Source organism: Xenopus tropicalis, chromosome 6 (genome assembly GCF_000004195.4).
Source record: "Xenopus tropicalis strain Nigerian chromosome 6, UCB_Xtro_10.0, whole genome shotgun sequence".
Taxonomy (NCBI): domain Eukaryota; kingdom Metazoa; phylum Chordata; class Amphibia; order Anura; family Pipidae; genus Xenopus; species Xenopus tropicalis.
Genome location: NC_030682.2, coordinates 17,273,524 through 17,289,830, shown reverse-complemented (window position 1 = coordinate 17,289,830; position 16,307 = coordinate 17,273,524). Strand labels below are relative to the sequence as shown.

The 16,307-nt window shown below is 41.7% G+C and overlaps 1 protein-coding gene across 2 annotated transcripts in view; it reads right to left on the bottom strand.

The window, feature by feature from the left end:
- Positions 1-14,463, bottom strand: part of rnf32 (ring finger protein 32) — a 31,090-nt gene extending 16,627 nt beyond the window's left edge. Inside the window, exons 1-4 of one of the 2 annotated variants that reach the window (XM_002932499.5) lie at positions 14,367-14,463; positions 13,153-13,248; positions 7,918-8,191; positions 2,324-2,466 (exon numbers count right to left, since the gene is read on the bottom strand). In XM_002932499.5, coding sequence (XP_002932545.3) covers positions 2,324-2,466; positions 7,918-8,191; positions 13,153-13,224 — 489 coding nt within the window. In that variant the 5' untranslated portion in view covers positions 13,225-13,248; positions 14,367-14,463. Of the gene's footprint in view, positions 1-2,323; positions 2,467-7,917; positions 8,192-13,152; positions 13,249-14,347 lie in introns of both variants that reach the window. The other variant, XM_012965682.2, reaches the window with a different exon arrangement.
- Positions 14,464-16,307: the final 1,844 nt, after the last annotated feature.

Sequence of the window (16,307 nt, the reverse complement as noted above, 5' to 3'; positions counted from 1 at the left end):
CCCCTTCAAAATGTACGCTAAATATTCGCTGAGAAGAAAATATGGCAAAGGAAGGATCCATTATTAAAACAGTACCTGTACTTGATCCCAACTAAGATATAATTACCCCTTATTGGGGGCAGAACAGCCCTATTGGGTTTATTTAATGGTTAAATGATTCCCTTTTCTCTGTAATAATAAAACAGTACCTGTACTTGATCCCAACTAAGATATAATTACCCCTTATTGGGGGCAGAACAGCCCTATTGGGTTTATTTAATGGTTAAATGATTCCCTTTTCTCTGTAATAATAAAACAGTACCTGTACTTGATCCCAACTAAGATATAATTACCCCTTATTGGGGGCAGAACAGCCCTATTGGGTTTATTTAATGGTTAAATGATTCCCTTTTCTCTGTAATAATAAAACAGTACCTGTACTTGATCCCAACTAAGATATAATTACCCCTTATTGGGGGCAGAACAGCCCTATTGGGTTTATTTAATGGTTAAATGATTCCCTTTTCTCTGTAATAATAAAACAGTACCTGTACTTGATCCCAACTAAGATATAATTAGCCCTTATTGGGGGCAGAACAGCCCTATTGGGTTTATTTAATGGTTAAATGATTCCCTTTTCTCTGTAATAATAAAACAGTACCTGTACTTGATCCCAACTAAGATATAATTAGCCCTTATTGGGGGCAGAACAGTCCTATTGGGTTTATTTAATGTTTAAATTATTTTTTAGAGACCAAAAGTTCCAAATTATGGAACAACCCCTTATATAGAAAATCCCAGGTCGCGAACCTTCTGGATAACAGGTCCCCATACCTGTACTTATTGGGAGTATAGGTGAATGTGAGAAATGAGAAAATGTCAGCTGGAGGTAGCTAAGTTGCATGCAGCGGCTACAGATGGGTTCCATGGTCTCCTACTTTTGATTATGGGGGGAGGCAAACACTGATGGCGCATATTTGTAGGCAGGGTAATGGCACAATGGGCTTTCGTGTACATCAGGGGATCCCAACCTTTCTTACCGGTTAGCAAAATTTAAATATATAAAAAGTTGGGGAGCAATGCAAGCATGGAAAAAGGGAGTGACCAATAAAGGCTGTTATTGGTTATTTGGTAGCCCAATGTAGACTGACAGGTTTCAGGAGACCCTATTTAGCAGTACACATTGTCTTTATGCCTCCAAAACTTGCCCCAAGACAGAAATTCAAAAATAAGCAGCTGCTTTGAGGCCACTGAGAGCAACACCCAAGGGGTTGGTGAGCAACATGTTGCCCCCGAGCCACTGGTTGGAGATCACTGCCTGACATAGATAAAACATTGCATTTAACATACACAAGCAAGTGCTGAGTGGAATACCCTGCACAGCCCAGTTATGGATTAAGACTAAAATTACTTTATACACACGGTATTGCTAGTAGTGTATAATACTTGTATAAAAAAATAACTGAGGGCTCTGTAATCTGTTTAAGTGTTCTCTAGATGGCAGTAAAGTCATTTTCCTTTTTGCTTAAATACTGCATGCATTTTTTTGTAAAAACAAACATCTTTAACTAGTTAAATGTCTCCCTTGCACTAGTGCTACTATGATTAATGCATATACTATAGGGCAGGGATCCCCAACCTTTTTTCACCCGCGAGCCACTATCAAATGTAAAAAGATTTGGGGGTGCAACACAAGCAAGTTAGCCCCTATGTGGACTGGCAGCCTACAGGAGGCTCTGATTGTCAGTACACCTGGTTATTATGCAACTAAAACTTGCCCCCAAGCCAGGAATTCACTAATAAGCACCTACTTTGAGGCCACTGGGAGCAACAGCCAAGGGGTTGGGGAGCAACATGTTGCCCCTGAGCCACTGGTTGGGGATCACTTCTGTAGGGAAACATGATAGCTGAAATTCTCTACTCTATATAATAGGAACAATGGCCAGTTGTCCACTGCAGTCAATTTACAGTTGGCTTTAGTGCTCAGAACAATCATATAGTTACTCACAGTTGATTTCTGGATCAGGGAAAACTTTGCTCTTTAAAAATGTTATCATGACCATGTCGCCTCCCCAGAACCAATTTCCTGAAAATGATCCCCTCCCCTCTTTTAATGAATCATTTCATTCCCAAACTGCCTAGAATGTCTATTCACTTATAACTGCTGCCTACTCTCATAGGGCAATAAAGGCAGAAACCCAGGCTTTCAATGTGTTATATACAGAAAATAGCTATTATGTTTTCATGGTGTTACTATATTCTTTCTAATCTAACACAGACCTGAAAATGGATTCCAAATACAATGCTCATATTCCCTCCTATACAGAGTATTGTATGTACATACCTGGGGATGGATACCAAACTCCTCCTTACATATAACACAAGGCTGCAGGGAGTCTCCTTGGTCGACTGATCTCTGTTTGACTTTAATCCATTCTTCATGTGTTAAGGGCAGAGCAGGGGCCCCAACGATGCCCAGTTTCTGAGCTTTATAAAGAGAAAGGTGTTAGGTACCCCACCGTCTCCCATTAGGCACAGCATTGTTTCTGTATTACATAGCACTCATATATACATTATGTACAAGGCAGGTCGGTTAGAGTGGCAATAGTTGGGTACCGCCCTATAGTGCCACACAGTGCTTAGTGTAATGAGTAAACTGTGCCCACTGCACCCTGCTCAAGTAAGTGGCAAGAGGTACTGTAAGCAAAATAATTCCAGCATTTATTTATGTGTGGCTATAGTTACTTGCAGCCCTGAGCAAAGAGGGCCCAGCCAGACTGAAAACCAGAAAGGGTTATGCCATAAAGAATAATGGAAGAGTCTGTAGGAAGATCTTTAATGTTACAGGGAAGCCCACACAGTGCTGGAGACAAAATGGGAAATTTCCATTTAAAATCTTTTAACTAAAAAAATACATTGAAGCCAATTTTTTTCAGTTTTTTCAAAATGCATTGGAGTAATTTTTCTCACAAAATTTTGCTGGGGTTTTGCTAAAAAATTTGCTTGATGGCGAAATATAGGATTCAGTTTTCCCTATTTCCTTCCTTACTGTATGACACTGAGCGTAAGTCAGGCAGGAAGAATCCAAAGGAGTGCAGAGTAATAATACTGTCAGCGGGATGGAACAATGGAACGATCCAGTGAGTGAGCAGGGAAGCGCTGAATTCTGCTATCACAATATTTCCATAAAAGCCAAGTTAAACGTTTACTTTAAGGGTGAATGCATTTCTCAGAGGAAGTTGGATACATTAACACTTCTACCTAAAGACATGGCTTTCCTGCTTACTATAGGGGGATTTAGCTCACCAAAGGTAGCGTGAATGAGAGTAAATGAAAGAAACCCAGGCTTTCAATGTGTTATATACAGAAAAAAGCTATTATGTTTTCATGGTGTTACTATATTCTTTCTAATCTAACACAGACCTGAAAATGGATTCCAAATACAATGCTCATATTCCCTCCTATACAGAGTACTGTATGTACATACCTGGGGATGGATACCAAACTCCTCCTTACATATAACACAAGGCTGCAGGGAGTCTCCTTGGTCGACTGATCTCTGTTTGACTTTAATCTTCAAGTTATAATGGAACTTCTAAGGGTAATGTCCTACAGGGACATTAGTCGCCTGCGTTAAATCTCTGCTGAAAAGCCTTTCTGCCTGCAATAAAGGGGATTGGTGGTGGAAAGGCCTACACATCGCTTCGGTTTTCTGAAGTCACACAGCCTCCTCCTGCAGGCAACTTTACTCAACTTAAAACCGAAGCGATGCATAGGCCTTTCCACCGGCGATTCCCTGTATTGCAGGCACAAAGGCTTTTCGTGGAGATTTGTCAACTGCGGTAGCAAAGTTTTATCACAGGCGACTAATCACCCCGTGGGACATTACTCTAAACAAATGGCAGCAAATAAATCTGAAGCAGAAATAAAGGACACATAGACCAGTGTATGCCATGGAATAACAAGGTTCTGTACACATGAGTACTGAAAGATCTCCTAGTTTGGCAAGGTGGCTAAATGAGTGGATCTTTCCCCGATATGCCCACCTTCAGTTAGGTGATATCGGATTGATCCAATTGTTTTGGCCCAAGGGCTTAACGATTAAATCATGTTGATGGCATTTTAAAACCTGCCTGATCAACATCTGGCTGATTTTTGGGTAGATATAGGTTGTTTGGCCCTTATAATGGCCCCATAAATGGGCCGATAAGCTGCCAACTTGGTGTGTTGGCCACCTAAATTCTAAGGGAAAACAGTTGTAATAAAATGACTGTACAGGTATGCGATCTGTTACCATAATGTTCAAGACATGGGGTTTCCAGATAAGCGGTCTTTCTGTAATCTGGATCTCCATACAATACGCCTACTAAAAATGATATAAACAAGAATTAAACCCCCTAGGATTATTTTGCATTTAATAAGGAATTATTAAATTTTAGTTGGGACCAAGTACAGGTACTGTTTTATTATTACAGAGAAAAGGGAATCATTTAACCATTAAATAAACCCAATAGGGCTGTTCTGCCCCCAATAAGGGGTAATTATATCTTAGTTGGGATCAAGTACAGGTACTGTTTTATTATTACACAGAAAAGGGAATCATTTAACCATTAAATAAACCCAATAGGGCTGTTCTGCCCCCAATAAGGGGTAATTATATCTTAGTTGGGATCAAGTACAGGTACTGTTTTATTATTACAGAGAAAAGGGAATCATTTAACCATTAAATAAACCCAATAGGGCTGTTCTGCCCCCAATAAGGGGTAATTACATCTTAGTTGGGATCAAGTACAGGTACTGTTTTATTATTACAGAGAAAAGGGAATCATTTAACCATTAAATAAACCCAATAGGGCTGTTCTGCCCCCAATAAGGGGTAATTATATCTTAGTTGGGATCAAGTACAGGTACTGTTTTATTATTACAGAGAAAAGGGAATCATTTAACCATTAAATAAACCCAATAGGGCTGTTCTGCCCCAATAAGGGGTAATTATATCTTAGTTGGGATCAAGTACAGGTACTGTTTTATTATTACAGAGAAAAGGGAATCATTTAACCATTAAATAAACCCAATAGGACTGTTCTGCCCCTAATAAGGGGTAATTACATCTTAGCTGGGTTTAAGTACAAGGTACTGTTTTATTATTACAGAGACAAAGGAAATCTTTTTTTATAAATGTAAGTAATTTGATAAAAATGGAGTCTATGGGAGATTGTCTTCCTATAATATGGAGCCTTTTGGATAACGGATCCCATACCTGTGTAACATTTCAGATCTTATTTCTGAAGTGCAGGATAGGGTGTAAAATAAACAAAATGGGCACAAAGTGCCATGTTTTTTACACTTTGCCCCCAGTCTGTGCATTGTGCTCATAGGTGCATGTCTGTCAGCTGAGTGGAGAGTAAGATTAGCGGCGCGCAAAGACCTGTGCTTGTCTATTCATGAGGGGGCAGGGTGGGGGCAGTATGTAAATGTTCCCAGATGTGCACAATGGGAGCAAAACACAGCAGCCCTGTGCTTGTCTATACAGGCATTCAGCATAGGACTATGTTGCTCCCACATAGCTACTCCAAGCACATTATGCCAGATTCTAAGTGCAGGCTGCAGCAAAAGCCCCGGACACAAGTCCTCCGTCACTGAGCACTAAGGGTCGTGATTTTCCTCCCCCTTAGTGCTGTAGCACTTGTGTACATGGAGATAATAAATGATCCCTTATATATTTTTATAAAATATCAATTGTGATTGTGAACCTGGACACAGACACAGCCAATGCCATGCAGGTTCCTGGGTATTAGTATGGTATACCATTCAAGAAATCCCTAAACGGCTTAGCTTCGCCGAATCTGAATCTTGGAATAGGGCCAGATATAGGGTGAATACTGGATTTTGTATATTACTCTTGAAACAAGAATGAAGTATTTGTATTTATTTTGTCGGTAGATTAGTCAGAGTCCATTAGGCACAAAGTAAGTGATTTCCTCCACCCCCTCCATGTACAAATAATATAGCTCATTACTGAGCTTTATGGACTTTGCACCAAACTCATACTTACTATCATAACAATACATACATCGCAGGAATATTCTTTTCCTTATTTCGACTTGTTTCAGAAAGTCAACATAAAGGTACAAAAAAAAAGATGAGGGGCAGATGGATTCGGAACAAAAGGAAGGAAGTATGGGAAATAATCCGCTTACCAGTCTCCACATGTTATGTTTAAAAATGAATTAAAAATCAATATTGCTCATGGATAATGGAGTTTCATAACATGTAATAAACTTCCTTGTCTCTTAGAATAAATGCTGATAACTGCTCTTTTGAAGATTTCCAAGCACGACAAACTGTAAAAGCCAACCCCATTTCTAATATGGAAAAGCTTTAATAAGACTGCAACAATTCTGCCTATGAGCTTGCATTATGGCACAGCACCGTAGGCTCATTCTACTGTGATTTCCCAATAGTTTTGTGGGCAATTTGAATGTCCCATAATTTATTAGTAAGGGTTAAAGAGATACCGACACCAGAAATTAAACCTTTGTTTACATCTATCATAACATTGTCTTTGCACCCTATTTATAATGTTATCATAAAAGTATATGTCCAATACTTTTACATTCCCTATCTGATCCCCCATGTTCCTCTATGAGGGGGCGGCCATATTTGTGCAGCAGGAGGCCGTTAGCATTAGAAGCTGTAACTGACAGGCTGAGAAGGGACAGTCAGGTTGGCAAAACAGTCAGGTTTAAGAACCTCAAGTAACAATTACTTACAAAAGTAAAGCTATTGGTGAAAAACCATAAACATGACCTATAGGTAACTTTTAATGTACTTTCAGTTTTAATTTCAGTGGGCTAGAAATGCTATACAATTGTTGCAGGACTTGTATATTAGCAGAAGGTGACCACAGCCCTTTAGCAGGGACAATCTGTGCCCCTAAAGATGCCCCAGTAGCTCCCCATCTTTTTTTCACTCACTTACCTGAACTTAGGGACCGACGCACAATATACACAATAAAAGTCACAGCACAAGGCTAATTAGTATTTAATTCAGATCCACATTACAGAAACCGGTCCATTTGACAGACCAACCCCATGCTTGATGATTTCTGCCAACCCCTAAGCTTAGCTTCTCAATAGAAGCCCAGAGCACTCTGAGCATGTGCAGTGCCACTGACACTCAAAATGAGGCCAACTGAGATCCAAGATGGCAAGCTCCTATGGACAACCTTTAAAACCTGGATCATTACTGTTATAGGGCTAATGAATCTCTCTGCTGGTACAGGTATGGGATCTATTATCCGTAATGCTTGCGACCTGGGGTTTTATGGATAAAAAAAATGCAGCATTTCTAACCAGATTCACTTACAGCTAGCTCTCATTCAACTAAATATAAAAATGCAGATAACTTCCAGGTTTGAAGAAGATCTATTCCCAGGCTCAGACTGGGTCAGCGGGACACTCAGCGAGCCTTGGCGCTCTGACCCAGACCCAATCCCTGTCTCCCGATCACGGCGAAGTATGAGGTATGCACGTGAGAGAGAGTGAGTGGTCGGAGGCTATTGAGGGAGTGTAGGGACATCTGGAGTAGCAGCCCTGGTGGGCCTCACACACCCCAGTCCGACCCCCGACCCTGTCTATTCTTATATTATTTCCCACTGGAATGTGGTGGCTCCTCCCAAATATGAGCTGGTGAACTGCTCCTACAAATGCCTAAATGTCTGGGAGGTAAGAATGTTGTCTAGTCTTTTAGGAAGTCTTGTGCTTGTTTTATGGATACATGTCTGCAGCCTATATTTAAATCTTTCATTATATATTATAAGAAATTATAACACATTAGATTATTTTTTATGTTCATCCCCTAAAAAATGCCATGTGATACTAGTAGCAATTGAAAATACAAACAAGAAGAAATCAGTCGTAAATACTAATGACTTGCCTAGAGTTAATGGTGGAGGAGCAGGATCAAGAACATACTCTTCCTCTATAGCAGGCTTTTTTGTGTTTTTGATAACTTTTCTCCTAATCCCAGTATCCACCACAGGCTTCCCAGGATTTTTGCTCACAGTCCTTTTGCTACCTGTCTCCTTCATTCTTTTCGGCCCTTTCATCTGAGGAGTCAAGGAAAGCTGCTGAAGCTGAAGGTTCTGTAAAATGTGATCTTGTATTGCCACCGCTGTAAGTATAAAAGGTTCTTGCTTGTAGGAACCACCCTAAGGATTAAGACAAAAAAATCTAGGATTTATTCAAGTTTAGGGTGTTGCATTCAAACCTCTGACGAAAACAAGGCAAACTTGTAGTACTAAATCCTGCCTAGCGAATCAACTGTATTCATTTATAAAATGAGGGGTAATCTCGGGCTGATTTACAGAGTTACCTGGGCTAATCATTACTGATTTTGCTTAAGCCATTCAATAGCAATTGTATAGTGCTTGTTAATCAATTCAACATAAGCATTGCAATATCATCTATGTATATATGTATACCTTCCTTGCTAAAACATTAAAGGAACATTAACACTAAAAGATGAAAGTGCAGTGCTGTGTAGCCACTGGGGCAGCCATTCCAGCTGGAAAAATGAGAAAAGACACAGGTTACACAGAAGATAACAGATAAGCTCTGTAGAATAAAATGGTGTTTTTCAGAGCTTATCTGTTATCTGCTACATAACCTGTGCCATGAAGCCCTATTTCAATTAGCTAACCCCATGGCTACAAAGCAGCTTATTTATATAAACTATAGTGGTGTTTCTGGGGCAAACACATAGCTTTAACCAGGACAGGGCAACAGTACATTATATCTGAATTACTTTGATATGCTTTCATTTTTTGGTGTTACTGTTCCTTTAACAAAAGTTGTAGATCTGTAAGAAGCACTACTCGCACTTTACTTGTGCAAGTGGTGCTGCCTCCAGACACACAGCCATGTCACTATTAGACACCACAATTGTATAAAGTCAGAGTGCTCACCACAATGACACAAAAGACACCTGAAAATATTGCTTTGTTGTGTGTGGCACACATAATGTAAACAAAGTAAAACAACAGGAAAATGAATGCAGTTCAATATAGAAATATTTAATATTTGTAGTATCGGCCTGTTTGGACTGTGAGATATAAGGCTTCAATTACTGCAAAGCCATCCCCAGCCCAACAGTACCTGCTCCTCATGAAGAGGACTAAGAGCAGAGCGAGCCATGCTGTTTCCCTGTGCTATGCTGGGCTGAATGTGGTGCAATTCTTCAATAGGCTAATTACAAATGAAACAGTACTCCAGCCTATGCTAGAATTGCACTGCCTTTAGCCCAGTGTGATGGACACAGTTGCTGAGCATCCTTTTGCCGTTGCTCGGGTAAGTGCCGCTCTGCTTGGGGTGGCTTTGGGGGACAGTTTCATACTGACACATTGAAATGGATTTTCATAGGAATATGTCAGTGTCACCCGAAAGTTCCATAACCTGTATACCAACCCTCAGACTATGGTCTTGTGCCTTTATACGGTTACAGAACTCCTGTGACTTCACAGCTTGCATGACCCCTGATGGCTAATTTTAAAGAATTATGATACAATCCGAGGGCTAGCAGATATAAGAAGGAAGGGCGTGCTGAACAGTTAAGGTGGCCATACATGGGAAAAGTGGATCTTCTCTCAATAAGCTCACCTAAAGGTGGGCGATATTGGGCTAATTACACGGCAGGCATTGACACCATTGGATTGGGGACCGCATCAATGTCAACAATCCGATGGTGCCAATGTTCAAGGTTGGGTAGGCCCATCTGAGGTGCCCATACACAGGCAGATAAGCTGTCGAATCTGTCTAAAGGATCTGAATCGGCAGATAACATCTGCCTTTGTATGGGCACCTTTAGTAATTGATTAAGCAAGAATTAAATCAGTCATACCAGGATTGTGACTTGTCTGTCCAGGCCACCAAACAAGCAGATCTTTGCCACTTACATGTGTATGCAGACCCATCTGTAGAAGACATCAACTGGTGGATGCAGTCTTTACCATACAGGCTTACCTTACGTGACAGATATCGGTCAGGCAGGTCTAAGGGTGAAGACACACGGAGCTACTAGTAGCAGCTACTTGTTGTGGCCACTAAAACAGACAATGCTGATCATTTACTGATAATTGTCTCTGTGTGTGTTTTAGCACAATTCTCAGTATTGTCTATGGCAGGGCATTTTCTGGCGTTTAGTAGCCATGACAAGTAGCTGCTACTAAGTACCTCCATGTGTCTTCGCCCTAAGGGTAAAGACACACAGAGCAACTAGTAGCAGCTACTTTTTCATGGCTACTAAAGGCCAGAAAATCCCCTGCCATAGACAATACTGAGAATTGCTTCTGCTAAAACACATGTAGAGACAATTATCAGTAAATGATCAGCATTGTCTGTTTTAGTAGCCATGACAAGTAGCTGCTACTAGCAGCTCCATGTGTCTTCACCCTTAGGGCTCTGGCACACGGGGAGATTAGTTGCCCGCAACGAAAATGTAAGTCGCCGGTGGGATGGCACACGCGGCGGGCGTGATTTTGGCAAATCGGCGAAGTTTCCTCGCGAGGCTTTTTCTGCGATTTGCCAAAATCGTGCCGCCGTATGTGCAACCCCACCAGCGACTTACATGTTCGCCGGTGGGATGGCAGGTGATGGCAACTCACTCAACGGGGAGATTAGTTGCCCACGAACAGGGAGTTTTGTCGCGGGCGACTAATCTCCCCGTGTGCCAGAGCCCTTATACACAGGCCAGTTAGCTGCTGTCTCAATGAGAGTGAATCAGCAGATCAGCAGCTTATATATATTATCCCACGCATAGCCAGCTTGAGATTGACAAGACACTGAATATTACCTTAAGGGTGAAGACACATGGAGCTACTCAGTAGTAGCTACTTGTCATAGCTACTAAACACCAGAAAATACCCTGCCATAGACAATACTGAGAATTGCCTCAGCTAAAACACAGGTAGAGACAATTATTAATAAATGATCAGCATTGTAGTAGCCATAAGTAGATGCTACTAGTAGCTCTGTGTGTCTTCACCCTAACTGTTCATAGGAAAAACAAAGAAAGGGCAAATTACTGCATTCACTTCTTAATATTTCCACTAGACAAATACAATGGGAGAATATTACTGAGTATTAATCTGATGTACAGATGTATATCACTGAATTTGATGGCAATAACAAAAATGGTTGCTTAAGAAAACAAATGCTACAGCAACAATTTTGGTCCTATTTGTTGCCTTTTTATGCTGAAAACGGGTACAAAGAGAAGGAAACACACCCACAGACCAGTGCCTGATGGTATGCAGCGTTCTCTTGTCTATGGAATCTTGATCCAGCTCCCTTTATTTTGTACTCAAACAGTCGAGCATTAGGGAATAAGGAAACAACCAAGCACAAATACTTCATGGTTTATTTTCACTCATCTATCATCAAAACATTTAATAATTTCAGGGACTGTTAACTCCTTTTGCATGCCTGGGAATGAATATTGCATGCTTGGTTCAAGACATGTGAATGGCAGTGTTTTTATAAGCACTCCCCCAGCAGGAATCTCAGTCATGAAACACTGGTATGCTGTGAGATTTCCTTTATTCCTGAAAGAAGTAGGTATTGCACTGTACACCTGACTTGTTTCAATATGTGGGGCTATATTATCTATTTATAGCACCTATACAAATGATATGCCCCCATGAATGCTGGTAATTGTAGTTCTGTAACAGCTAGAGGGGCCACGGTTTCTTTTTCTGACCTATTGGCTCGTGGGGGAATGTAAAAGAAACATAAATGTCACGTTGATTCTGCCTGAAACATTACACATTAGCATTCCTAAATACCTTTAAAAATGAATTTAGCCCCTCTGGAATTAAAACTAAAGTCTGGCGGTTCTGTTCACTATTCTCCTTCTGGGGAGGAGAAAACATTAATGAGAGCGACTGCTCATCACTGTTTGATGTTTGAACTGTTTGAACTTAAACAATTTAATTTACATGTACCAGGACAGTTAGGGATACTGTCATGATTTTTATGGGGTACTTTTTATTTGTAAATTGCACTGTTTACATAGCAAATAATTGACTTTTATTCTTGAACCAACAAATGTATTTGTAGCTGTAATATTGGTGTGTAGGCGCCATCTCAGTGCATTGTGCCTGAGTATGAGCTTTCAGCCAGCGCTACACATTAGAACTGCTTTCAGCTAACCTATTGTTTCTCCTACTCCCATGTAACTGGAGGAGTCCCAAGCCGGACTGGGATTTCTTACTATTGAGTGCTATTCTGATACCTACTGGGAGCTGCTATCTTGCTCCCTTCCTATTGTTCTGCTGATCGGTTGCTGGAAGAGGGGGGCGGGATATCACTCCAACTTGCAGCACAACAGTAAAGTGTGACTGAAGTTTATCAGAGTACAGGTCACATGGCTGTGGCACCCTGGGAAATGAAGAATATGGCTAGCCCCAAGTGAAATGTCAAAGTTAAATATAAAAAAAATGATTGTGTTTTTGAAAAACAGATTACAATGCAGGATTCTGCTGGAGAAGCTCTATTAACTGATGGGGTTTGAATAAAACATGTTTTCCCATGACAGTATTCCTTTAATTACCTTTTACACTAACTCAACAATACTAGTACTGGGAAGCTTCCTGTGAACAGTGGAAATGTACATCCAAAAGAACCAAAAATTATATATAGTCATGTCTATATAGTCACCCCGCCCCCTGAGCTACCACCTAGGCACTTTAAGTGCTTATACAGAACATACAGCCCTGCACACAAGAAGGTGGTCATTCATGGGCAGATTTAAGCTGCCAATTCAGACCTTTTATCTGCCCATATATGGAGGCCCCGATGGGCCTAACAGACCAATATCTGGCCTAATAACTACAATATCGCCTCCCTTAGGTGGAAAGATTTGGTGACCTTGCCAAATGAGTGGATCTTATAGTGTATGGCCACCTTGCCTTGTTATATTATTCTAGATCTGTCACCCTTCTGCTCCCATAAAACACTGTTTTAAGAGTCAGAACCAACAGTTCAGAAAGTGAAAAACAAACAACATTGTTATTGGAAAATTCTAATTAATTTGTACTGGAAAATTGCTGAGAATTGTTTTTTGTTCATAATGCAAAAAACATTTTTTTTGGTTGTTTCCCTTTAAAAAAATTACCTTGTAACCCCTTGAAATATTGCTAGCTTGACTGTAGGTGCTGGAAGGCTTTGAACTGAAATAATGATCCATTCCTTGCCCAGTGATGATTTACCTCTGTAACAAAAAATAATACACCTGAGTTCCAAATAATGTGAAAAAATTTAAGAAAATCCACACCTATCCTGGTACTGGTTACATAATAGAGATGTAATGAGACAGGGACCATGGAGACATGTGGACAAGCCCCAAAGAGACACTTCAGGGGGGACACTCTCTACAGAGAAAGACATGTACCTCTGCTGCTGTGATTTTGGGCTGATATAGTATAGAATATGTATATGGGAGAGGAATCATCAGAATGTGGGTGAGCTTTTCTTAATTTACATTTTGATAAATTTGCCTCATAGTGTCACTCTCTCTAGAATAAATCACAATGAGCAGCAATGGGGGCAACATATTAATGCCAAATGGGGCAGATCAACTCAGTGGCCAGGGTCCCTTAGGGCTCCACTCAACCAAATGGCCACTAATATGGTAATGCAGAGATTGTGGCAAGGCCACAAAGGCACGGGCCTAGGGCGGCACAAATAAAGGGGCAGCACCCCCGAAATTTCGCTCCCGTATGGAGCAATGGAAACCTCTCCCCACTGCTCCATATGGGAGTTTAAATGCCAGCGCTTAAAGCGGGGCGACGGGAATGTTTGTTCGCCCTTTTTGGGGGGGGGGGCAGCGTGAATGGGGGGGGGCGGCCTCTGGGCGCAAGATTGGAAATCCGGCCCCATATAATTAATCCTTTTTGAAGGCAATATAAGCCTATTGGATTTATTCAATATTTAAATGATTTTTAGCAGACTTTAAGTCTCTATAAGACTCTATAAGTTATAGAGATCCAAATTACGGAAAGATCCCTTATCCGGAAAACCCCAGGTCCCGAGCATTCTGGATAACGGGTCCCATACCTGTACTAGAGACTGATTTTATATATCGTAACATATTGTATAAGGTAAGAGTGGGCTTAAATAAAAATGGGGGTTGATACTGATAGACCATATATTGTATATCCCTAATTCCTTACTTACAGTTATATCACAAAAAAACCCCAAAATTCCTATTTACCCCCCAGGGGGCCCTTAAACTGAATCTGGATTAAAGTTGTGTGTCTCTTGCTGTGCTGGTAGAGGCTGCACACATCTGCCCCCACACTATTAAACACCTTACATAGCACCTATCACCTCTCAGACCCCGCAGACGCACACAGACAGCCCGAACGCCACACCGACCTCTTCTATCCAGGGTGCTGAACGTTGCCAGGCAACCAAAAGCGTCGAATCCGAGCGGATGTGGCGTCACTGATCACTTCTCGTCTCTGATTGGTTGCGTAGCACCGCGCTGTGTTCATTATTGTTTAGTCAGTAGGCGCCTCAGGGCGACTTGTTTTTACAGATATGTTGCTGCATGTCGCTTATGAAATTGCGAGTCTCCTATTATTATTGTAGTATAGAGAGATACAGAGAGATTTAGAGCCTAGGGGAGGAGAGTTTTCATACTGTGTTTCGTCACCTAGCCCTTTCTTATTCACGTCAAACATTTTCAGTCGGTTTAAAATGACTAATAAATAGAATTGCTATTGCAGGCAGCGTTCTTCTATCCCTTTGTATTCTGTGAGGCTGATAAGGTAGCAGTGTGGTCACTTTGAGAGTTAGGGTGAGGACACACTGAGCAACTAGTAGCAGCTACTTTTTCAAGGATACTAAACTAAAATCCCCTGCCATAGACAATACTGGGAATTGCCTCTGCTAAAACACACAGAGACAATTATCAGTAAAAGATCAGCATTGTCTATTTTAGTAGCCACGGCAAGTAGCTGCTACTAGTAGCTCTGTGTGTCTTCACCCTAAAGGTGGCCACACACGTGGTTATCTGACGATGTTTCGTGCGACTGAGATCCGCCACACACCGTCAGAGCTGAAACAGCAGATAGGATTTCTACCTCCTTCTGCCGATTCAGCCCTGACGGCAGATTTTGGTCAGACGCCTTCTATGGCACCCGATCAAAATCTTATAACTGGTCCGATCGGCGAGTCGGCTGATTTCAGCAGCTTCCTGCGATATCGGTCGACTCGCCGACATGCCATACACGCACCGAATATCGTACGAAATGAGGTTTCGTACAATTGTATCGGTGCGTGTATGGCCAGCTTAATTCATCGGCTGGCTTCTACTTTTTTTTAGGAATCCGAGCCAGATGCGTAGACAATAGAAATAGTTTTAGTTACTGTTGCAATAACATAGTAGAACCAATGGAATATGTGTTACTAACTTGACTACCCCCCACACCAAACAATACCTTTGGGGGCCATCCACTTCACCGCATTACAGCCAACCCACCCCCCCTGCATCTGCAAATCAGACTGGGCAGGGGCAGTAGGGAGAGTTCCAATAGAATGTGGCTCCTAACTGGGCCCCCCTGCTGATAGTTACACCGCTGCATTGAACACTTGTAATGGATCTATAGTGCCATGTTACTTAGAACAACATATTTTGGGTGCTCGTCCTTTTAAAGGGCACACTAATCAGCATAACTCACTATTCCCGGGGGGTTTGCATAGCAGGTGCCCCAGTTTTTAGCAGGCATTCCTGTACCAATCAGCATTCTGAAACAGTGGCGCCAATTGCTGGTTATAAGGATAGTTTCCAAAGTGTCAAATCCTTGTATGCCCCCCGCCCACAGATATGGACTGTAAGGGGCACATTCATTAAAGTACGAATACGAATCACAAAATCCGATAATTTATGATGATTGCAAAAGTCACGAATATTCCGGTCGTTTGAATACGAAGATTTTGTACTTACGATCCGAAATTTTCGCATTGAAACGATCGGACAAATGACACAATGGCACTCTGCAGCTCCAACCTGGCCCAAGGAAAGTCTCCCATAGGGCTCAATGGCACTCTGCAGCTCCAACCTGGCCCAAGGAAAGTCTCCCATAGGGCTCAATGGCACTCTGCAGCTCCAACCCGGCCCAAGGAAAGTCTCCCATAGGGCTCAATGGCACTCCGCAGCTCCAACCCGGCCCAAGGAAAGTCTCCCATAGGGCTCAATGGCACTCCGCAGCTCCAACCCGGCCCAAGGAAAGTCTCCCATAGGGCTCAATGGCACTCCGCAGCTCC